The sequence below is a fragment of the Hibiscus syriacus genome, unplaced genomic scaffold (assembly GCF_006381635.1).
Source record: "Hibiscus syriacus cultivar Baekdansim isolate YM2019G1 unplaced genomic scaffold, ASM638163v2 tig00110156_pilon, whole genome shotgun sequence".
In the NCBI taxonomy this organism is placed as follows: Eukaryota; Viridiplantae; Streptophyta; class Magnoliopsida; order Malvales; family Malvaceae; genus Hibiscus; species Hibiscus syriacus.
In genome coordinates, this window is record NW_024062606.1 from 1,560,173 (window position 1) to 1,586,066 (window position 25,894).

The 25,894-nt window shown below is 32.0% G+C and overlaps 2 protein-coding genes across 6 annotated transcripts; one reads left to right on the forward strand and one right to left on the reverse strand.

Annotated features, from left to right (window-relative positions):
• The first annotated feature begins 3,825 nt into the window (after window positions 1-3,825).
• Window positions 3,826-15,432, forward strand: LOC120215963 (formin-like protein 20). Of its 5 annotated transcripts, XM_039213489.1 has the most exons (17): window positions 3,828-4,247; window positions 4,886-5,589; window positions 5,670-5,891; window positions 5,969-8,235; window positions 8,377-8,506; window positions 9,370-9,441; window positions 9,845-9,943; window positions 10,083-10,124; window positions 10,751-10,831; window positions 10,928-10,978; window positions 11,061-11,142; window positions 12,065-12,159; window positions 12,342-12,413; window positions 12,492-12,608; window positions 13,156-13,224; window positions 13,328-13,394; window positions 14,543-15,430. In XM_039213489.1, exons 1-17 carry the CDS (start codon window positions 4,175-4,177, stop codon window positions 14,692-14,694), a joined length of 4,395 nt encoding a protein of 1,464 aa, XP_039069420.1. In that variant the 5' UTR covers window positions 3,828-4,174; the 3' UTR covers window positions 14,695-15,430. The 5 variants fall into 5 exon arrangements, 3 of the variants coding, with proteins under 3 accessions (XP_039069420.1, XP_039069421.1, XP_039069422.1); XM_039213490.1 differs by lacking the exon at window positions 13,156-13,224 and having other exon boundaries at window positions 14,543-15,432; XM_039213491.1 differs by lacking the exons at window positions 3,828-4,247; window positions 4,886-5,589 and having other exon boundaries at window positions 5,684-5,891; window positions 6,013-8,235; window positions 14,543-15,428.
• A 1,295-nt stretch (window positions 15,433-16,727) lies between these two features.
• On the reverse strand, window positions 16,728-17,789 carry LOC120215774. Its single transcript, XM_039213347.1, has 3 exons — window positions 17,142-17,789; window positions 16,917-17,056; window positions 16,728-16,848 (listed from the first exon to the last, which is right to left on the reverse strand). Exons 1-3 carry the CDS (start codon window positions 17,787-17,789, stop codon window positions 16,728-16,730), a joined length of 909 nt encoding a protein of 302 aa, XP_039069278.1.
• Between the last annotated feature and the right edge of the window lie 8,105 nt (window positions 17,790-25,894).

Here is a 25,894-nt window from a genome sequence, read left to right on the forward strand (position 1 = left end):
AAAATATTGACGAATGTCTCTACATATATAAAATAGTCATTTTAGTATATTTTCTCTTTAAAATCCCATGAGTATTAATTGTTCATTGACTAACAATTTTCATTTATTGTAGAGTTTTTTTCTTTTAAAATGAAATGGTTAGGGGCTAAAATACTAAAAAGATAATAAGAACTAAAATGATTATTCAGTCGAATATTATAAACATTTTTTCCCATCAATTAATTATCCTTCTTCTTAAAAGTTTTAAAATTTGAGTAAGATTAAAAAAGTAAATAAAATTGTTTTTAATGATTGATAATTACTTTCAATCGAGGTTTCTTTCAAAAATTTAGTTACTTGCTTTAGGAGCAACTTTTATTGTTATTTTTTTTGGCCGAAAGGGACATTATTTAGGGTGAAAGATCCACCCTAAACCCTAATATATATTTTTAATCGGCATTAGATATTTTATATTTAAATTTAATTTTTTATGTACGTTAAAACATTTCCCAACTAAATTTATTGACTTTTTTGTTTAAATGAAAATGAAATAAAATTAAAATTTAAAACTTTTATTTCACGAATTAACTCCACTGGATAACAATTGTAGTGTACATTCCAAATCCAAACCTTTAGAATGTTTGATTTGTACGTTCATGAAATTCACTCTATCTACGTCCATGTGCTTCACTAAGGGTCCGACTGTTTCATTGAAAACGGTTTCTGAAAAATATTTTCTGGAAAACGTTTTACGATGCTTGGAATATGTTGTTTAAACCGTTTTTTCATTAGTTGATGAATTTTTTAAAAATTCTTTATTACAAATAATATTATTTAGCATAAAACTTAATATTATTATTTTTAAAATATTAAAATAATTTATTTATTATTAAAATACATTTTTTTAATTTTTTTAATAAAAATATTAATATTGGTATATTTTATTGAAATAAAAATATTATAAATTATATTAATTATTTATCAAAGTAACAGTGTTATATTATATTTTAAAAATATTAATTAGTATATTTTAAATATATTTATTAAAATATTATTAGATTATTAAATTAATATTAAATATATAAATAATATTATTCATTATTAATTATTTAATAATATTATTTCTATGAAATTAATAAATAATATAAATTTTATTAATAATTTATTATATATTATTAAAATAAAAATATAATATAATATCTTATATTATTATAATATAATTGATTATTTTATTATAATATTAAAGATATAATATAATATTATTAGAAATATTAATAAATATATTTTAAATATTCTAATAATTAATTTTTTGATTAAAATGATATTAAAGTATTTTATTAATATTAAATTTATAAAATAAAATAATTTTGAGTTTTTATTATATGAAGTTAAAAGTTCAAAAAATGACTTGCGAAAAATCAGACCGTAAATTATTTTTCAAAAAGCATAAAAGAAATTTTGTTGACTAAATTTTGTTTACATTTATCAATCAGTTTTACTCAAACCAACTACTGAAAAATAAGAAAAATATAAAACAAACGGACTTTGAATTTATTTTCGGAGAAACGTTCACATGTTTCTCGGTTTCACAAACGCGTAAGAGGTGACCGGAATATTAGTACTCTATTATGAATCGTGTCATGATCTAAATGGTTGTAGTAGATACATTAAATAAGCTGAGACGCAGCTGATTCTTGTGGACACATTTCGACCAAACTGGGCCACGTAAGCACTGATGCTGCCGTTAATGATAACGAACAAAGCTACTAAAAAAATTAAGGGCAAACTACATTTTATGGTCATCAAAATATGAGTAAGTTTTCGTATTTAATATTAAAATCTTGAAAGTAACAGAACAGTCATTCGACCATTAACGGTCGTTACCCAATTAACATAAAACTGATGTGACATGTTTAGGGGACTGATTTGGCACTATTTGACCATCTTGAAATCCTTTGACTTTTGAATATTACTATGAGCATCCACATAGACATCTTTAAAAAATGGATTAAATGATCACATTTTTCTAACATTATTTTAACGCTCAAGGTTACGAGGAAATAGGTCCATCATCTCTTATAATTTTTTTTTTAAGGTGTCAATGAGGTTGGTCAAAACATGAGTTAAAAGTTAAAGGGTGTCAACATGGTCAAATAGTACAATTCAGTTGTCCAACATAACACGTCGATTTTCTAATAATAGAGTAATCAACAATCAAGTGATTTATTTGTTATAAAAGAATAAATTAGTGACTGTTTCATTATTTTTGAAAATTAAGTGCTGAAAATTGGAAACTGATATTATTTTAATTGTAATTTTCGTTATTATTCGTGTCAAGATAGAAAGTCGGGTAAGATAATAAGGTAAAGAAAATCAAAGAAAATAAAACTTGAGACACAAACAAAGGGAGGTAAACATCAATAAGAATGCAGAGGTTGATAAAATTAAATTAAATTTAGTACATTTTTCAGATATATAAGATTAATTTCTTTATCTGAGAGATTACTCTTATGATAAATTTAAATAAAATTAATTTAGCTAGTAAATAGATATTAGGAAAAAAAATTCAAGCGGCTTTTACTTAAAAAAACATTACTAAAATAACTTTCCTTTAAAGAAGGGATTATAAATGAGATAAGAGAGATTATGAGTTATTTGAGTTTGATTCCATTAAAGTTAGTTCAGTTAATATTCAAATCGAATAAATTCAATTTAAGATCGAATTCGACTCGAATTCTTAACGAGTTATTTGATATCTAACTTAAAAAGCTTACAAGAAACTTAAAATTTTAAAATTAAATTATTAATAATTATTTATATGTCGTTTTGTTTTAAATAAAATATAAGACTTTCATCTACTTAAGGTTCAAATTCGAACTAGAGTTTGAGCTTGATTCGAGTGAAGTCTAAGAATATTTCGAGTTTAAATTTTTTGAGCTCAAGTTGAGCTTCACTTTTTTTTATTTCAAGTCGAGTTAAAAATTTTAAGTTTACAAATTTTTGAGTCTAGTCGAACTTCAATTTTTTTATTTCAAGTTTAAATTAAATTCGATAATTTTTCAAATCAAGTCAAATGTAACTTTAAATTTTTTGAATTTAGTCAAATTCAATAATATTAAAACTAAACTTCCTTTTTCAGGAATATATAATCGTTATCTCTCTTCCCCATCGTATCTTTCTCTCAAAATTCCCCTTTTTTTTTTCTAGATATAGTAAAAATTAATTTTTTTTCGCCGTTAAAATCTTAATCACTCGCGGTAATTAAAGTTATAACTACTTTAAAGGATAAAGTAACTTTTGAGTTTTCAACTTGACAATTATTTTAATTTAATATTTTAAATTTATTTTGATTTGTACTAATTTCTTAATTTACTCCTTAAATTTTATTTTAGTTCATCTTGATTTTTAAATTTAACAACTTTTCCTTTTAATTTGACGGTATGACACTCTAACATTTGGTCGCATTATCAAAACAATTAAAAATGAACTAAAAATTAAAATTCAAAGATTAGTATAGATAAAAACGTTCAGGGACCAAATTGAGAAGTCTAGCAAACTGAATGACTAAAAGTTGTTTTTATCAAATGAGGTCCACGTGGAGTACACGTAAGTAATAAAAACCCGGGTCCAACCGTCCAAGGAGTAATTTTCCCTTTCAGTCTACTCTTTTTCATTCTCCTAATAAAATATAAAATTTTATTACGGCTATCGGTTCTGTAATCTGAAGATTTCATTTTCTTTATTTGTTTTTCATCATAATCCCCACCTTCTTTGATCGCCTACTGTCACTTGTCTCATACTTTTTCCCTTTGATTTTTTTAAATTTTTTTAATCTGCACCAAACTTTCCCTCAAAGTTTTATTATTTACTCTAATTTAGTTTATTTTTCTTTTTGGGAAAGTGACTCTATTATTTTGTACAATTCTTTGGCAACAAAGCTTTGTTTTTCATTTTGGAAACAATTTATTGAGTTTTGGAGAGGGTTTTGACGGATAATTGCGCTTGGTTTGACGTCGGAGTTGGTTCAATTATTGACGAGTAACGGAAGTTATCATTGAATTTGAGAATCTGAATCGAGGATCTGTGCTGGTTTTGTTGAAATGGTGGAGGATCAAATAGAAAGTTCAGCAGATTGGTGGTGATTGAAAGAAAAAAATAGTTTTGGATCCGATCGGGGGAGTTAAAGCGCCATCAGATGGCGCTTTTCAGACGACTGTTTTACCGGAAGCCGCCGGATCGGCTTCTCGAGATCTCAGAACGAGTCTACGGTAGCATTTTCATCCTTAGTATTCCTTTTCTTCTTAATTTGTTATTGTTCGATTAAGCTTTAAATTGTGGCAACCATCTTTATTCTACCCGAGAAGTGCCAATGGTGACGAGTTTTTTAGTTCTCTGATTCTGTTTAGGAATGTTTGTGTTCAAAATTCGTAGTTCGATATCTTTTTTGTTGAAGTTGATTTATGTGGACAATGCAATGCTAAATTCCCTGATTTTTAGGGATTTGTTGGTTTATTTTGGGTTAATTTATTACAGTTAAGAAACTCGGCGGATTTTTAGCTTGTTTGTTTTCATGGTTGTTGGGGCGATGAGCTGAAATTGGGCGGCTTAGTTGCCTTGAAGTAGAATTAGTAGTTTATTTGCTTTTGAAGTTTGTTACAAAATCACTTGGAGCTAAGAAACTGATATTCTCTCTCTCTGTCTCTTATCAATGCATTGAGTTTGAATACCATTTTTTTGGTATGGATATTTTTGTTTGGAACTCTAATTTGCTTTTATCATCTTGTGAACATTTGGAAGGAACTTTACAGTTTACACTGAATAACTTGGTAAATGATGCTTTGCTTTTTGATGGCATATGGTTAGTAATTGCTTATTTGTTTCAACTTCCGGGTTGGTTGCTTTGCAGTATTTGACTGTTGCTTCTCCACGGATGTGTTGCAAGAAGATGAGTACAAGGTGTACATGGGTGGCATTGTGGCGCAGCTACAAGACCATTTTCCTGATGCTTCTTTCATGGTATTTAATTTCAGAGAAGGGGAGAAGCGTAGCCAAGTATCAGACATTTTAACTCAATACGATATGACTGTTATGGACTACCCACGGCAATATGAGGGATGTCCGCTGCTGCCGCTTGAAATGATTCACCACTTTCTTCGATCGAGTGAAAGTTGGTTGTCATTGGAAGGACAGCAGAATGTGCTTTTGATGCACTGTGAAAGAGGGGGATGGCCCATACTTGCTTTCATGCTTGCTGGTCTTCTGTTATATCGCAAACAGTACACTGGTGAGCAGAAGACTCTTGAAATGATCTACAAGCAAGCTCCTCGGGACCTTCTGCAGCTTCTTTCTCCTTTGAACCCTCAGCCTTCCCAGTTGAGATATCTTCAGTATATTTCTAGAAGAAATTTGGGTTCTGATTGGCCTCCCTCAGATACACCGCTATTTTTGGATTGCCTAATTCTTAGAGTTCTTCCACTCTTTGAAGGGAGAAAAGGGTGCAGACCAGTTGTCCGTGTTTATGGCCAGGACCCGAAAACACCAGCCAACCGAAGTTCCAAGCTTCTGTTTACAACTTCAAAGAAGGAAAAACAAATTCGTCACTTTCTAAAGGTGTTGCCTTACTCTCACAATTGAAACTAAAAAGTTAAAATGCCCAAAATTCAGGATGTTCTTATAAGGTTTTTCTGCAGGAAGAGTGTGCATTGGTGAAAATGGATATTCATTGCCGTATTCAAGGGGATATTGTGCTTGAGTGCATTCATTTGGATGAAGATTTGGTACGGGAAGAGATGATCTTCAGAGTTATGTTCCACACAGCGTTTGTTCGAGCAAGTATTTTAATGTTATACCGTGATGAGATTGATGTATTGTGGGATGCCAAGGATCAATTTCCAAAGGACTTCAGAGCAGAGGTAGGCTGAAAATATTTACTGCGATTTTTTTCTTTTCTCAAGCTCTAGGAGTTGAATTGTACTTATATCTTTATCAGGTACTTTTTATGGATCCGGATGCTGTTGTACCTGGTCTCACTAGAGTAGTAGCAAGTGAATATGGGAGTGAGTTAGAAAGTGTTTCACCAGAGGAATTTTTCGAGGTTGAAGAGATCTTCAGCAATGCAATCGATGCGGTGGAAGGAAAGGTGAATGACAGCAGTTCGATAGTTCCTCACAACAAACCAGATCAGAAAGATGTCTGGAGGGAGGATGTGGATCCTCCTACATTTCAAGATTGTGCGTCAGATGATGGGATTCATAAACAGGATGCAACGGTGTATTCTAGTATAGATGCAGTGAAGGACATAGCAGTGGATGACGTGAACTACAAATTAGATAAGATTAATTCTGACATCAATACAGTGAAAGATATAGCAATTGATGATGGAGACATGAAGATTGATTCAGTGGTATTTACTGCTGATGTGCCAAGAGCTAGAGAAACCAGGGAAGTTATAGAAGATGTGATTGACAAATTAGAAGAGATAGAAGATAAGGGAAACAGAGACAATACTATTCCGCCGAAGAAGTCGTTTAAGATGTTTGAGCAAAGCTTGAAACCTGACGTTTCGCAACCTAAACCTGAGGAACTAATGCATGCTTCAAAGAAACAGGCTGCACCTGACCCTGAACCAGATTTAGATTCTGTTCTGGTGAAACCAAAGAGTGATCAACTAGAACCTCAGGCCCCTCCTACAAGACAAGCAAAGCCTAATATCATATCTCGGTGGATCCCTCCTAACAATGCCTCTCATGTTAAGCCAATGCTTGTGTCATACCCACCGTCAAGATATAATAGTGCACCACCTGTACTTTCCAGTATCACATCTTTGACGGAATTAGATTCAGGTTCCAATATAGAAGGCTCTACTGGAGCTTTGGTATTGAAGGATGTTTCATCTGAGCAAAACAGTGAGACGTTTGAGCCTTTGAAGGGTACTGACTCTCCAAAAGAAATATCCACAACTCCAATAATTCCAGCATCAACTACTGGTCTGCAGCAATCAGTGTCTGTTCCACCTAGCTCTCCACCTAAACACTCACCATCTCAACCGGCGCCACCACCTCCTCCTCCTCCCCCGCCTCCCCCATTTTCTAGAAAGCAGGCTGCCGAACTGGTTTTGCCTCCTCCTCCAGCTCCACCACCTTGGAAATCTGGGTATTTTTCAGATGCCCCTAGTGTAGCATGTTCACCTCCTCACATTATTCCTGTCAAGTCAAGCACATCAAAACCTGGTAATGTTCCTCCTCCCACTCCCCCTCCTCCACCATTTCCAGGTGCTATGACTCCATCCTTCATGCATGGAACGCTGTCAGCCCCTCCTCCACCCCCGCCCCCTCCATTGCCTAGAGCTCCAGCTCCCCCGCCTCCACCAGTGCCTCCTCATCATGGGGCTTCTCCACCACTGCCGCCGCCTACACCATCTGCATGGAAGTCTACTACCGCACCTCCTCCACCTCCACCACCACCCCCATTGAAACCACCTGCCCCTCCACCTCCACCTCCACTGCCCTCATTGAAGTCTACTGCCCCACCTCCACAACCCACATTGATGTCTGGTTCCCCTCCTCCAACACTTACTCCTTCGCGTGGAGTGCCACCTCCTCCCCCGCATCGAGCACCACCACCCCCTCCTCCTCCCCCATTGATGTCTGGTGCCCCACCTCCACCACCCCCGTTAATGTCTGGTGCCCCTCCACCTCCTTCCCTTTCTCGTGGAGTGCCACCTCCACCTCCTCCGCCACATCAAGCACCACCACCACCACCTCCTCCTCCACGTGGAGCACCACCCCCTCCACCTCCACCTTCCCATGGATCACTGGCACCACTCCCACCTCCTGTGCGAGGAGCGCCTGCACCACCCCCACCTCCCATGCGTGGAGTGCCAACACCGCCTCCACCTCCTATGCGTGGAGCGCCTGCACCGCCCCCACCTCCTATGCGTGGAGCGCCTGCACCGCCCCCACCTCCTATGCGTAGTGCTCCTCCACCTCCTCCAGGTGGAAGACCACCTCCACCGCCTCCACTTGGAGGTCGAGCTCTTGGCCCACCAGCTCCACCTGGAGCTCCTTGTGGTGCACCTCCGCCTCCACCAGGGGGTGCTAGAGCAGTTGATGTGAGAGGAAGAGGGCGTGGGCTGTCGCGTCCTGGGGCAGCAGCACCTCGGAGATCTTCCTTAAAACCATTACACTGGAGCAAGGTTACAAGGGCAGTTCAAGGAAGCTTATGGGAAGAATTGCAAAGATATGGAGAGCCTCAAATGTATTATATCTTATACTGATTTTTACCCCTTTTGTATGGTTCACCTATATAATTGATAAATTCTGACTAGATATTTATGCTAAGATTCCATGACATTATATATTTCCAATTTGTATTTGTTGACATTGCCTTCTTTCCCAGTGCACCTGAATTTGATGTGTCGGAGATTGAGACTCTTTTCTCTTCTGTTGTTCCTAAACCTGCTGATGCTGGGGGTAAATCTGGAGGACAACTCAAATCGGCTGGATCAAAGCCTGGAAAAGTTCACTTGGTAATCTGGAGTTTATTTCTTTATTTTTGAATAAACCATATACATGTTTCTTTGTCGGTGATTGTAGTACTGTTACTGAATCACCTTAGACTGAATGAACAAGATTCACACTATTAGAAATCAAAGAATTCATTATTTTAAACATACAGTACAGGATTCTATGTTTTCATGAGAAAAGGATTTCTAGTCTTTGTCTTTTGGTTCGAACTAATGATATACAGTTCTCTTTTTATTCCAAAGAAAAAGCTACAACTTGATGGTATTAATGAAGCTTTATTCTATATACATCCTTTATTTTTGGGGGAACATAAGTATTTTGACTATGCATTAATGATATGCACTTCTTCTTTTTTTGTTCCAAAAAAAGCTACAAGTTGATGATATTAATGAGGTTTTATTCAATATATATCCTTTATTTTTTTTGGGGGGGGGGACTTAAGTATTTTGACAATGCAAGGGGAGGTGATCCTCTTGATCCCATAAATCCCATTCTGAGATCCAAGCTCTAGCCACTAGGAGGTCCTGTTGGGACTAGGTATACCATTCTGAGATTCAAGCTCTAACCATTACGAAGTTCTATTGGGACTAGGTACATTCTCCGTGATTTCTATCGCTGATGTTCTTATGTTTTTCTGTATTCTTGGGTTGGGTCATAGAATTGATGTAAAACTACCTTTCCTTTTTTTTTCATAAGAAGTGGAGGCCTCGTTAAAAACCCTCTTCAGGATTACTAGAACACCTAGAAATGCTAAAATGTAAAAAAGTTTGTGTATTACATTCGTCGAACTTTATAGGACCATCACTGTGATTCCTATTTAACCCTTCTTTGATCTCATCATTGACCATTTTTTATTGGATTGTAGATTGACTTGAGGAGGGCCAACAACACTGAAATTATGCTCACTAAAGTTAAGATGCCACTTTCTGATATGATGGTAAGCTGGATTTAAACACAAATAGAGGAAGTGTATTATATGATCATCAATACTGATGTGAACTTGGAATATGGCAGCTTTACTTTTCCCCGTAATATATATGAGCAAGAAAAAAGTTTACTTGATTCATGTTATTTACTAGTGGTTGCACACTTGCACTTAAGTGCTCAAGGAGGTGGTCTCCTTAGGATCATTGGCTTCTTCAGTATATTACATCTTGGTGTACGCTACTTAGATTCTCATGCTATATTTGACTAAATTAGTGGATGCATGGAAGAAAATGGGATTTTCTTTGAATTGATCCTCTTTATCTTCCTCGTTTTCCATTTTCTTCTTAATTTTAATCAAATGTTTTCAATTTATTTGTTTATTAGCCATTTATAGCTGCCATCTATTTTCTCAGGCTGCAGTACTAGCAATGGATGATAAAGTATTAGATGTTGATCAAGTGGAAAATCTCATAAAATTTTGCCCAACTAAAGAGGAAATGGAACTTCTAAAGGTGAAGCTTTAGCATATACTTAGATCAGTATTGAATTTTAAGCTATTCGAAACTGTTTTTATTATCAGGGTAGGAATCCTTTTATCATTTTGAGTTTTTTCTTCTTTGATGTTGATTTACTATCTATGTGATTTTTTAGGGCTACACTGGTGACAAGGAGAGTCTAGGGAAGTGTGAACAGGTCTGCAAAATTTCCTCTGGCCATATCTTCTAACTTCGTCAAATTGTTTGACTTGGGTGTTTTATATTGGTAGAGTGATTGATGGTTGCATAGCAATTGTCCTGTTGCAAATGCAGTCTTCTGACATTTGTTTTCCCTTTGTCTTCACTTCTAAATTATGACCATTTAATATTTTTGCACCCCATGCATTTTGCTCAACGTTGGTGCATGCTTCTCTTGGAAAGGAATGAGGTCTTGGATATATGATTATATGGTTAGGAGACTGATAGATTTATCCCTCACTTGATTTTGTGGTTTTTTTGGAGGAAGAGAAATATAAGGATGTTCCAGGGAAAAATTACCCTTGACAAAGCTCCTGTGCTTCTATGCTCCTAATTTTTATTAAGTAGGTATCAGTGAATGGAAGTGCAAGAGGCTATTTGGTTGATCTGACATCAAAAAGATAAAAAGTAAATCACTAGAGAACAATGAGATTTGTAGAAAATACCTGATAATGACTGGTATTTATTTTATGAAGAAACTCTGGCTAACACAATTAGTTCCTGGATACTTTTCCTGTTACGTCTTTCATTGGATCCATCTTGCAAAATCGTATAAATACTAACTGGCTTTGAACTTTTTTTCAGTACTTTTTGGAGCTGATGAAAGTGCCACGAGTGGAATCAAAATTAAGAGTGTTTTCCTTCAAGATTCAGTTCGGTTCTCAGGTTTGGTGGTATCTCCTTAGTTAATCTGATTTGATCTTTTTGCTTTATTGAATCCAGTCTTTGACATGTGTCCTCTAACTTTTTTACCACCTGCAGATTTCTGAATTTAAAAAGAGCTTAAACACTGTAAATTCTGCATGTAATGAGGTACATCATTAGTATCTCTGAAGCGACTTGACTGCACTTTTTGTATATTCTTTGTCTTACTACTTCTATATTGGTTATTTAGGTACGGAATTCCCTTAAATTAAAGGAGATCTTGAAGAAAATTCTTTATCTGGGAAATACATTGAACCAAGGAACCGCAAGGGGTATGTGTCATGCTTAATTTTCCTTTTGGTTTCTATCTTTAATGCTAGAACTGCAGCTTATGAAAAAACATTGTGTAGAGAAGAGAGCTACAAGCTAAACACATAATGTATTACTTTGATGTTTGCCTAGACTCATTTATGTGAATAATACGTGCTTTTGTGTTTACATACTTTGTTTCAAGTGAGGTTACATTACATTATTTTACGGCATTACCGCATCTCAAACTGGAAATCTTGTTGATATGAATAGTCTTGGGGCATATACACAGTTTATGCTTATCATTTCTGATAGTTGATGCTGTTAAGGCTTAGTTTACAATCCCACACGCTAACTTCCTCTTCTTTAGAAGAAATGCCAAATGTTACTTGGATGTAAGAAGAAAAGTTAATATGCTTTTCTAAACTTCTCACATTAGTTCCTAGTTTGTCTTAATCTTTGAGGTTGCCTGGCGTCTTAGAATCTTGGTGTTTATGTTGTTTCTAAATTTCATAGATGTATACTAACTTGGCATTTAAAAAAAAGAAAAAAAAAGAAATGTGATTCCTAAGGCATGTATTTAAATCCAAATCAAAAGAAGAATGCTTAAATGGTGCAGTCATCTATGCATCCTCATCAATATCTAGAACTCTAATTGGGTTATGCATATATGTCGTTTTACGTCCAGCTTCCAAAATTATGTCTTCTATTTTGTTTACTTGATGCATCACCGCTTTATTCCTTCTTATGCTACTAGTTCCAGTTTTGTTTTTTTGTGTCTTGCCAAAGCTACTAGTTCAAAGTGTTGCCTCTTTTTATTTTTATTTATATTTATATATTTGTGCATTCAATGCTGATCAACCGTTCAGATTTGAGTTGGTGAAAATCTTTTAATTGTTGCATGTTACTTTAATATGAAGTTCCAAACTATTTACATTTATACAGGTTCTGCTGTTGGATTTAAGTTGGACAGTCTTCTAAAGCTCACAGATACACGTGCTGCTACCAGCAAGATGACACTTATGCATTATCTTTGCAAGGTTTGTTCACTAATTTTTCTTTTACTCTGGTGTTATTAAGCTCATTCTGATTCATGTAATATTTGCCTGAATTATGTTTTACGCCCAGTTTATATGTCATGTTACTACTGGAAGACTTGTTTCTGATGCAACCAGCAACTGTCAATTTGAATCGAGTCTCAACTCTGTTTATTTTTGCTCAGGTCCTAGCTGCCAAGGCCCCCACACTTCTGGATTTTCACCTTGAATTTGTTAGCCTTGAAGCTGCAACTAAGGTTTCCATCAGTCTTTTAGCATTTTAGGTTTGTAGTTTGATGATGCTATATTAGTTTGAAGTCTTCCCTCCTGCGCAGATACAATTAAAATCTTTAGCAGAAGAAATGCAAGCTATAATTAAGGGATTAGAAAAGGTTAAGCAGGAGCTGGTTGCCTCTGAAAATGATGGTCCTGTATCTGATGTTTTCCGGAAGGTACGTAATTGTTTCATTTCTTTTTATGATTCAACGTAGCTATACTAGGTTTGTTGCATTGTCTTCACTGTATCTTACCCCATTCAACTATTGTATTCAATCATATTCTATTTGTTGACTATTGATGAAGTTCCTGATTGGCTACTAGGCCTAGCTTTCCTTTATTTCATCCTTTGCATGTGTAACTATTTTATAGAATGCAATAAGGGAAATTGTATGTAAACATGTAATGCCCCTAAAAGTTTAACATGCAAAGGCATTAGTTTTGCAGCACAAGTGATTATTGTAAATATAGTGGAAAGTCAGAATTTCTATGGATAGAAATCATACTCTGTTTTGAACGTTCCTTCGGATAATGTTCTTTGATCTTACATGGCAGTCCTTTCCATTTGAACGTCATTGGGTTTTATATTGTTTTCTGGTGCATTGGTGTGATCATCTGTTATGTAGCATTGTCACCTACTTCTAACACTATCAATTGCTTTTTCATTTATCTTCGGAATGCTTTCATTTTTCTAAACATTTCTTTTTTCTTGTTTTAATCCAGACATTAAAGGAATTTATTTCTGTTGCTGAGACCGAGGTGGTGTCCTTAACAAATCTATATTCTATGGTGGTAAATTTCCAACTGTCAACATTCTCGTTGATACATCATGCATTGTTGTCCAACTCTTTATTATGTTCAATCATTTAGGTTCTTTCAACTTTTTGGTGGGCAGGGTAGAAATGCAGATGCACTTGCACTCTATTTTGGTGAGGATCCTGCCCGATGCCCATTTGAGCAAGGTAGATTCTATAGTTATACCTCTATACTTATTATGACCTTTGTTGCTCTGCCTCTTTGTTTTTCTTGAATACTTATATCGGACACCGTACGCTGCATATCCAGATATAGGTATGGGATAGACCTGTCCACGAGATGGCTCCCCCAGTCCGACTCAAACTTTATTTAAATAATTTAAAAGGATTTTTATTTAAATTTAATATGGGTTATTTAAGTGGGTCACAGGGTCAGGTCGAGTCTGGAAAATTTAAAAATAATGTCATGATCCGGTCTGGACTGGCCCATGGAACCTCTAGTTTGGGGATTTGAAACTCCATATACATGAAAAAAAATTGAACATGCCCATGTTGGGTGTGTAGTTGTCGACACTCGCACCCGAGTTTTGGTTAAGATAGATTATGCCTTCACTACTATGTTCTTAGTAAGAATATTAGAAGGCATTTTATTCAGCTTTCTTTCTTTGCTTTTTCTCCAACCTTCACACCACACTAAACCCCCTTTTTCTATTCCTCCCCCCTTCCCCCACCCACATGAAATGGAAATAAATATCAGTCCTCATATGGTCAATGGGCTAAAATTTTCTGGAAGTTAAACTATAATCAATAAAATAAGTTGAATAACCAAATATGAAAAATTGGGGAAAAGGTATAAAAGACAATTTAAAGCCGTTGTTTTTATTTAGGGGTGAGAAAAACTCGATTTGATTAAAAAATTGAACTTTCTTTTTCTCGAATTTCGAATTATTCGAATCAAGTTTGAGTCGAGTTTGAATTTGCAAATTTTGAAAAACCAAAATCACAATCCTAGTTAGGGTTCTCTTTATTTTCTAAATAAAGATGTTCCTCACAGTATACTAGTTCTATACGGTGATTTGCTATGTTGCTCCTTTCTAGTTTTCTTGAATTATCCGTGCCTTATCCACATCTGGATATGGGTATGGGATATGATACTCTGAAAGACTTTCCAAATACATAAAAATCTTGAAAGAAATTGCACATATCTGTGTCTGACGCATCCATACTGATACTCACACTCGAGTCTGAATAATCTATAAGTTATTTGAAGTTGAACCGGTCAAATTTGATGTTGTATACTAGTTTTATACAGTGATGTGAAGTTGGTCAAATCTGACCTGTATTGATCAATGCAGTTACTGCAACGCTCTTAAATTTCGTGAGGTTGTTTCGGAAAGCACATGAAGAGAATGTTAAACAGGCTGAACTGGACAGGAAGAAAGCCGAGAAGGAGGCTGAAATGGAGAAAGCCAAGGCAACCAACCTTAAAAGGAAGGGTGCAAAATAGTTGAAAATCAGTTTCTCTATTCCTACAAGATAGTAAGCTCCTTCCAATCAGCAGATACCCGTGCCGATGAGTATGACTGAATTACAGGAACCGCTGCTTCTCGAGGACTTTTGATGTGCCTCCTATTTCATGCCTTCAGAGGTGTCGTAAACGGGGCTTTCAGGCCACTTGAATTATGCATAAGGTTTCGGGAGACATTTTCAATGGGAAGATATCCAAATCACATAACTACGAATAATTCAGTGAAATTCCTTTTGGAGTAGTCGGACCGAACTTCGCATAGAGTGGGTTATGAGTAGAGTAGCCAGAGGTTTAAAATGCACGCTATCAAGGTAACTGCTATGACCCTTCTAGCATTATTTTCTGAATCCTAAACTGGGTGGACCGGCAAGTCCTGGTGATGAATGATTTCTTTTCATCTTCCATCATTCATCTTGTCGTATTTGTTTCGGCATCAAAATGGATGCCTGTGGAATCGTAGAAGCCGGTGAGACCCAGTACTGTACCATGAAGACATATAGTGTACAAAGCTCTAACCATCCACATAGTGTAGAATTCAATTCTTTATCTTGTATTCTTGTAACATAGTCTTTTGTTTCGTTCCCCCCCCCCATGAAAAAGGCCCCTCCATAGGAAGAGGTTGTACAGGATGTTAGGTTTTAGAAAAAAGAGAAATTGGAAGAGGGGCTTTCTTGATGTAACTGTAATATAGCACCCGGAATATATAGTCTGCTGATTTTTTAACCTCTATTGGTTTCTTTCGTTTCATTGGATGTGATTTCGTTTCATTCCTCAATCAAGAAGCAATTCATGGAATTGTCCGTTTCTTCTCTTGTATTTTAACTATTTCTCGAGGTGGAGCTGTAAGAGAGCTCGAGTTCAAGGTCGATTCAAAATTTAAAGCTCAATGCTTGAGCCTCTATGTGGGGGTGTGTAAATGAATAGAGCGTTTGATGAACGAGCTGTGTTTGTATAATGTTTATATTTATGTTCGTCTGTTAAGTTAAATAAACTAGTATGAATATATTTTTTATGTTTAATTAATAAACGAACAAACATGAACAAAGGTGTGTTTGGTTCGTTTATGAGCTCATTTATCGGCTTGTTCGTTTATATTCATAAATAAGCTCGTTTATAAGTTCATTTATATTTTATTTTTTTTACATTTTAAACATTGATAAATGTAAGGACTAAATTGAATATATTATGAAATTTAGATTTTAAATTATGAAGCTTAAGAAATCTAAACACTAGTGGCATAGTTTTATCATTTTGACATGCAAATTAACATGTTTGCCAACTCTAAATGAACATGTTCACCAACATATAAACAACATATAAATGAATGTTAAACGATCACAAACGTTAAACGTGTATGTTTACCAACATTTAAATGACTATGTTGTGGGCATGTTCGTGAACGTTAAACGAATAAACATAAACATCAGAGACGGACGTAAGATTTTATGTTAGAAGGTGAACTTAAACCTACAAATGGTGAATCAAAATTCCAGGGGGATAAAACAGATTTTCAATAAAAAAATGCATAGAAAAAATTTAAAATAGATGATAATTTTAAATTAAATAAACGAACACGAACATGATATTAAACACTAATATGAACACCTTTAAAATAAACAAACGAACACAAAAATAACCTTATTCGTTCAAGCTCCATCCATTTACACCGCAACTTCTACGGAGTCTAGTCATATTCTAAGAATCGTGTTTAGAGTTTCTTTGTTTAGACACGAACATGATACACTAATAAACACTGTATTCAAGTTTAATAAGGCATGCATATAATATGGAACTTTCCCATGACTTCAGTATTTAGTCTTGTTGAGCACACACGAATCGGTCCCCAAATTCCAAAACAAATTGTATCAGAATTTCGAAAGGGATTATTAAGAAAGAACCCCTCGTTTGAGTTTTGAATCCATATTTTCCCAGAAAACGAATCTTGTTTGTATGAATTTACATTAGCAGATTTTTGTTCATCTTTTCGCTTTGAAACCCAAGACTTGATCTTTTTACCTATGGAAATCCTCGATGTTCTTCAGCTTTACATAGGCATTTCCATATTTCTCTGCAACAACCTCAATCTTGTAACAATACCTGCCTTCCCGATCCAAACACCCCAGTTTTGCAGCTCTTGAAGAACATGGAACCCACAACAGTATCAAGAACAAAAAAATGGAGTACAAGTAAGCAATCAAAACCCTTCCATAATCATCGAAAAGGCATTGAAATCACCACCGCCACCATAAGCTCTCACAACACGGTAATGGAACAGAGCTTCAATGGCAGCCAACGCCAGATTCCCAGGCACCGCCAATGCCAAAGCAGTCAAAGTCTTCCCCTTTATCAAAAAAACAAGCCTTTACAATCGCCAAATACCCACCGGATTTCTCCATTCCAGAAGAAACCAAAGCTAAGTTACAAACTATAATGGCATTGGCAAGAATCATCGAATAAACAACAGCACCGGCAGCCGACATGAAGGTGACCCAATTGGAAGATAATGAGAACCCAAAGAACAAATTCGAGAAAGCCGTCGAATTTGCAGCCAAAAGTAGGAAGGAATTGCATACGAAAGTGGAAAACAGAGGCTTGTAAAGAGAAAAAATTGAAGAGAAACAAGGTGGTGGGGATTTCGGGTTTTTGCTTTTGAGGAGGAGAATAATGGAGGCTTTGGACAACAGCAAGAAAGAAAGGGTGAAAGGGAGAGCAAAGATCGATGAAGAAATGGTCTGGGAAATCTTGAAACCGAGGAACGTGAAGAATTCCGACAAGGGCGGCAACTCGGCCGACGCAAAAATGGCTTCGAGGTGGCTGTGGATTGCTGGTAACAGAGGATAATAAGGGACGGAGAACTGCGAAACGAGGATCAAAAGTGAGTATGGGAAAGCTAGGATCGCTGCTGTTGTGGTGAAATAATGATAGTTTTGAAGGAAAGTGTAGATTGATCTTCTCATGATGATGTTGCTTCGAGTTCTCGAGCTCTCTTCCATGGCAGATTCACAGAGATGATCGTAAACTCTATGCAAATGCAAACGCAAAGACTTGACGTCTCCTCCCCCTTTTAAAGTCATCTAGAAATGGTGGGTTTTTGGTTTTATTTTAATGGAGATGAACAAGATTGGCCAACTAAAAACTAACAAATTTGCAGAGGTGAAGTTGTATATTACCATGACAAAGTGTTGGTTTTATTAGTGTTCTTTCCATTTTTTTTCTGTTATGCTTTCCTACTAATCACCCATATTAGGTGGCCAATATTGAACTCATCTTCATTGATTTTTTTATTAAATTTAATGTATTTTTTCGTTGACTTATAATTTAATTAATTATATTTATTTAAATTAAATATTGAAAAATAAAATCAATTATTTTAGTATGGTGGTCTAGAGTATATAATGATCAGGGCAAAGTGTGTTTAGTTATGTTTCACATGGTGAAGGGGTTCATTCTTTGCTTTCAAGCAAAGAAATAATAATAGCCCTAGAAAAGAAAACTAAATCTTAGGCAGCAAGATGGCTTTAATTATTGCAAAATTAACCTAATCAACCAAGCCAGGTTAAGGTTGAATCATTTGAATATTCTTTATTCATAAATTAAAAGGATAATATTTGGAAAAAAATTAAAAAGATATGCGATTAAACACGTTTAAGTCTATATTTTTCAAACTCATTGAATGACTTCCATGGTAGAAGAGAATGTTATTATTCTTAGAGGTTTCATGTTGAAACAACTCCGTTTGTACGGATGTGTATGTGTTGTCAATGACTAAATTTTTTTTGAACATATACTTCTTATACGTTAGAGATAAAATTTGACCGACTTAATTTAAATTTTTAAAATTATATTATAGTTATAATATTAGTTAATATTATAATCAGTTAACAAAAATTAGTTAATATTAATTAATCAATCGAATGAATAAAAGAATTTTAAATACGGTTAACACACGGACGCACGCACGCGCATACATATATATTGATCAAAATTAATCATTACGAAATATGAGATGGGTTAATAAATCTACACTTCACGAGTTCAAACTTAAATATTTAAGGATCCAAGACTACAACATTTGTTAACTCTGTCAATTTCTTATTAGCTTGTTTGATTCATCAAAACACGTGTTATATATTTTTTGAATGATCTAAAGTAATTATAAGAAGTATTTACTCAAAACGTTCCTTAATTATTGACAACAATATAGATTTTGTAAGTATAACTATTCATATTTAAAGAGAACAATACTCTCTTTTATCAATGATAATGAAGTCCTTAAATGAGTTAAAAAACATGATTCATATTATTCTAAGGAAAATATTGTTTAGAACATAGTAGGAAAATTTTGACTTTTCTTAATTAAGATGTTTTTGTTAGAAATATAACAATCCGAGACGATGAAATAAAAATAAATTCTTATTTAAATAATTGATTCACATAAGTCACGACAAATAACATTTAATTTCACATAAATATATCGTCACAAAGTTCTTGTACATGAATCAAGAATAAAACAAAAATGATTAATAATATGAAAAAAATATTATATTAAATTTCGTTTGTTTCAGTATATGAATATTGTGGGTACACACTATTTAGACATTTTATTACCATTGCATATTCCATTTGGTTAACATTTTTAACCTATTTTTTTTTTAACAAATGTTGATTCGTATTCATTGGAGTTCTAGCTATGCTGAAAACATCCTTGTCAAACTTATTTTGTCCATGTAGTGTGAATTCATCAATACGAGACCCTCATAAGGATGTTAAATTTTGGATGTCCAAAGTTAATCAATCAGCCTCATATTTTTTTCATGTCAAATCTTGAATTTAACATATCTTTGACACATTTTACCATTTCATTGTTACTTATAACAATTAGTATGTCAACAACATAGGACGTATATAATTTGACATACACACATTTTTCACACTCCTTTGTCATCATGATAGTATCTCTGATTCAACATCTTGTTGAACATCTAGACTTATCTTTATTGACAGTTTTCGATCAAATATCTTCAAAGAACAAGCATTCTTTGATTCTAGTTACAAGGTTCTTTAATTCATACACAAGATATCAACATGTCTTGTTATAATTTATATAGCCAATGAAAATAGAATCCACCATGTTGGAGTTTATTTTCGTTTCCTTCAATAATGAGATCATTATCTTTACAAGACACCCCACATTTTTTTAAGTAATTGTAAAAATATTTTCTATATTATTATAACTCATATGGTGTCTTGTCATTTTTCCCCCGAAGAACCTTATTTGAAAGGTAATTAGCTGAAAACAGCTTCCCCACATGTTATGTGATAACCCAGAACTTCTTAGCTTTGCATTCATCATTTCCTTTTTAAGAATTAATTATTCTGCTTTTGCTACTCCATTTAATTCAGGAAAGTATGATGATGTCACTTCATGAATAATTTATTCACCATCATAATCACTTCTTACCATTTTAATATTTTTATTAAGTTGATTTTCAACTTTCAGTTTATAGAGAATAAATTTCTCTATAGCTTCACTTTTTCTCTTTAGCAAATGTATATCAATACTTCTTGCTATCACCAATGAAGGTAATAAAATATTTATGTCATATTGTTTGTAAAAGTAGATCAAATAAACTCGTTAAAATGACAGAAATTAAATTCTCAAAGTAAATTTATTTTCAAGATCTCACTTTATAAACACATCAAAATTTTCAAGAAATGAATTTAATGATTTTTTTCTTTATTAGAAAATAGAATCATACTTGATTCTCAAGAAATATAAATTTAATAATTTATTTTCCTTTTTTAAAGTATAATCATACTTAATTTCCAATAAAATAAATTTATCAATTTGTTTTCTTTTACAAACAAGGAAAATAAATCTAACGATTTATTTTATTTTACAAAATAGGAAAATAAATTCAACGATTTATTTCCTTTTACAAACCAGAATCATACAAGATTCTTAGTAAATAAATTCAATGATTTATTTTCTTTTACAAAATAGGAAAATAAATTCAACAATTTATTTTTTATAAAATAGGAAAATAAGTTCAATGATTATTTCCTTTTACAAAACAAGAAAATAAATTCAACGATTTATTTTATTTTAAAAAACAAAATCATATAAGATTCTTAGGAAACTAAATTCAATGATTTTTTTACTAAATAGAAAAAAATCCAACGATTTATTTCCTTTTACAAAACAAGACAATAAATTCAACGATTTATTTCCTTTTACAAACTTGAATCATTTAAGTTTCCTAAGAAAATAAATTCAACAAGTTATTTCTTTATTCAAGATTATCAAGAAAATAAATTTTACAATTTATTTACTTTTTCTCAAGAAAAGAAATCCAATTATTTATTTTTCTTATAAGTTTAGAATCATTCAAGATTCTAAGGAAATAAATTAAACAATTTATTTTCCTTACAAAATTAGAATCATCCAAGATTCTTAAGGAAATAAATTCAACTATTTATTTTCCTTACAAAGTTAGAATCATTTAAGATTTTCAAGGAAATTAATTCAACGATTTATTTTTCTTACGAAGTTATAATCAACTCAAAATTCTAACAATGAAATAAATCATTGGATTTATTTCTCTCTCATTTTTTTTAAGTTTATATATTCTGTTAAACGAATGGATTAGTAACACTAACACCATAAACAAATATATCATGACAACCAATTATGTTTAAAAAATAGAAATCAAAAGGAATTAATACTTTAATTTTAGCAACTCAATAATAAAAAATGAATCAATCCTTTGATTTTAATTTCCACAACCAAGTAATCAAAAGTAACTATTCCTTTTATTTTTAATTTTGGCAACCCAATAATCAAAAGGAACTAATCATTTGATTTTATTTTTGGCAACACAATAAAAAAGAATTATTATTTTTATTTTACTTTTGACAACTTAATGATTAAAAGCCTTGGATTAAACTTCGAATTCATTTGCATCTACAAAATTTCTCAAAAGAAATTATTAGTACAATAAAATTATAGTGTTTACAAAACACAATCAATAATTATTATAACATTTAATAATAATTATAAATACTAAATATATACTTTATTTATGTCATATTTAATATTCCATATTAAATAACCAAAAGTTATATGGTAATACTACCCATAGTAATAATATAATGTATAGTATCATGATTAATATTTATATGCACTTTTATGTGTCAAATCTTACCATAATGATATTACTAAATAATATCATAACATAAAAAGAATTATATGAATTCTTTAAATGCTCGAAGTTTATAGACACCAACCACATATGGAAGAAAATCCATAGATAAAGAATCACATTTATTCTTTTTTTTTTTTATTTTGTTACCAAACATAATCAACATTATGAAACAAAATCAGTAACCAACGTTACTTTAACGACAATTTCTATTAAATAGATTTGTCCACTTTGAAATCAAGCAAATTCGTTAAAACGACAAGATAAATCCCGAAAACGAATTTATTTGCTTTTCACAATTTCTCCAAGATTTCTAATCGTCTCTAAATTTTTAGAAAGGTAGAAGATAAAATTTGTCTTAAGATTGTTAGATGTACAACAGTCCAAGATGATAAAATAAAAAAGAAAATCTTATTTAAATAATGATTCGAATAAAACAAAAAATGATTAATAACATGAAAAATTATTCTATTAAATAATCGAAAGGAGTGTAAAATAAATACACGATTGGAATCGCAACAACTGAATGAAAACGAGTTGAGGCCTGCAGTTACACAGTTTCCTTAAGACATATTTTCGGTCACTCTTATTGTACTTGAGATCATTGTTCGTCTGTCTCCCAGGATACAACAACTAGTTGATCAATTATAGCTGCACTTCTGTATAGATCATGAACTATTCTCTTGCCTTCATCTATCACAAAAAATTAGAGAAAAAAAAATTCTTTTGAACTATGTTTAACATATAGGTTTACAAAGTATTTATAGAGATTTCACATTGTGAACAATTGCAAATTTTTAACCTAATGAAACATTAATGAGAATCAATTAATCAAGTAATTTTCAAAATTAATTTTTTGATTAAATGCACATTTTAATATTTATCCTTTTAATTCAAAACAAATTTTGAAAAGATATGCTCTATTTGATGAAAAATATTTCATACTCGGGTTAAAATATCTGCAAGCCCATAAAGAGATAGATCGGTCCGAACATTCACGTTACTCACATCATATACATCTGTACATATATGAACCAACAATTAATTCTACATTTTCCTCAATAACGCTTGAATCAATTTCTCAGCTTTAAAATTATTGATTTTTCCCGATAGTTTTACTCAAAATATTGAAGATCCTTCTACGTGTGTGTGAGAGAATAAGCTTTGCAAGTGGGAAAAATAATAGTATGCACTTGCATTTAATGATTTAGATAATGACCATCAACAATCTTCATATTGTTAAATTTCATTATAAATTAATATCTATATAATAGAGTAGCGGAAATAAAAACTAATTTTTATATTATAAATATCAATTGGATTGATGAAAAATCACATAAATCAATTCAATCTGATTTTTTTAATCCACAATAAATAAATACTATTATTTTTAATAAATCACATAAATCAATTCAATCTGATTTTTTTAATCCACAATAAATAAATACTATTATTTTTAATACATAAATGTTTGAGTCTTGAAATAATATTTCTTCCGTTCCATTAAATATGTCTATTTTGGTTTTCAAAATTTTCTCATTTAAAATATTTTATTAGAAAAATCAACAAACAATAATACTTATATTTATTTCTTACCTTTATACGTCTCACTCTTTTACACCTATCGAATCAAATCTGTCAAATCTATTAATCACCTTTTAAGGATAATTTTGTCATTTTCTTAATCAAAAATATCTCCTAAAATTACGTGTATAATCAATATAAGATATAAATTATGAGACGAAGGAAGTACGGGTTTTATACATATCAAAATTTAACTCAAATGTATTAAATAGTGATTAATTAAGATTTTTGACCAAGTAAAGAACATGGCAAAATCATGGATTTGATAATTAATATGAGTTTTTTTATTAACCGTTGCTGATTAATTAATATGAGTTTGCATCCTAATTAGAAATTCACTTATTCCAATAAAATTTAGGTAACGAACAAAAAATATTTTGTTAAGTCTCCTAATTATTAAAAGTTATAAAATAGTGTTTTAATTATAGGGTATTGTATTCTTGAGTCTTTCAAGAATTAAAAGTTACAAAATGGTCACCCGATTATTCATATGATCAAAACTCGTCTTTTTCTGTTAAAAATGACGGTTGTCTGAGATAGATGTTAATATGCTTACTAAGATATGATAGTCATTTTAGATTCTGTGATCAAATTTTATCATATCTCATTTAACAAGTTAACGTCCACCTCATATTACCATCAATCTTTTATTGAAAAATGATGAGTTTGTAATATATGAATAGTTGGGTGACAATTTTGTAACTTTTGATAATGTAGAAACTCAACAAAGCAACGTCGTATAGTCAGAGATCATTTTGTAACTTTTAGTAGTCAGAAGACTCAACAAAGTAATGTCTAATAATCGAGGACCATTTGTGTACTTCACCCTAAAATTTAATTCATAAATATTGTTTACTAATTACGTGTGTGTATATATATTAAAAAATTTACACGTTTAATATTTTCGAAAAACTAACAAGTATAAGATATAGTGGTAAGGCGCATTATATACCTAAAGTATTCAAGTTCATAATTTAAAGATAATATCATTAAAAAGAGGATATATAAGCCTCGAATATATTTTAGAATTTTTTTTTATTTTTTTATTTACAAAATATATACTGTCACACAAATATATTTAAAGAAAATAATGATTAGAATAGTGAGAACTTAGTGATCAATATTAAAATATTTTTTAATGATTTAACAAGGCTAAAGCAAAGCATGTGCAATAATGTTATTGTAAATAATGGATATTTGGAAATATACAAAACAACAACAAAAATTCAATAATTAATTTAGCAAGCAATAATGGCATTTTAGATAATGGATATTTGGAAATATAAAAAAAGCAATAATTCAATAATTAATTTAGCAAAAAAAAAATATTGAGTAGGGTTTAATGAAGCTGTTCATACTTGACATTTTCCTTAATTTTCAAATGGATTTATTTATAAAAAATAATTATTATATTTTGTACTTGTTCTCCTACTTAGTCCATATTTATGGAATTTTTAAGGAAGAATTTAAGCAAGGAATTGATGTTTTACTTGAAAATTTTGGCAATTAGTTAGAAGAGGAAATTAAACAAGGAAAACAAATAAAAAACTTTTTATTAATACAGGGCAAGTACAAGACAATATATGTTCAAAGATAACTTTCAATTATTTGACATTGAACACTCACACTCCTAACATTTCTGGTGCTTGAACCGGAGGCCTTAAGGAATAACAACTATTTTTAAAATAATTTTAAATATGATATTATGTACCAATACATTGGAATTAAAATTATGCTTAATATAAAAATAAGTGTACAAATTATACACTTTTTTTATTTATGTGTATAAACTATTTTTCGGTCAATTCAGGTGTATAACATTTTTAACGTTATATTTTTATGTGTCTAGACCGTTACAGTCGTTAAATTTTGTTGTTAAATGACACATGTCACTTTTATAAATTTTATATTTTTAAAAAATAAATTTTTAAAAAACAAAATTTTCAAAAATACTTGAATGTGACACATGTCACTTAACGACATAATTTAATGTCATTACGGTTGAGACACCTAAAAGTGTAACATTGGAAACGTGAGACACCTAGTTTGACCGAAAAATGTTTAGACACCAAAATGGAAAAATGATATAGTTTATGCACTTGCTTTTTATAGTAAAGTTTACAATTATCTAATTTTAGAGTTTTTTTTCTTTTTGTTTATCTAAAAGACAATGTCATAAATGGAGAAAATGATATACTTCAGATATTTATTTATTTTTATTAAATTTTAAAATTATCTAATTTTAGAGTTTTTTTTGTTTTAGTTTATCTGAAAATGTCTTTCATATTTTGTTATAACTCGTTCGATTATCATTCATACTTTATTACGACTTTGGTTGTGTTCTTTTCATCTTTTTTTTTTTTTTTACATCTTTTTAGTATTTTGCTCGGCAT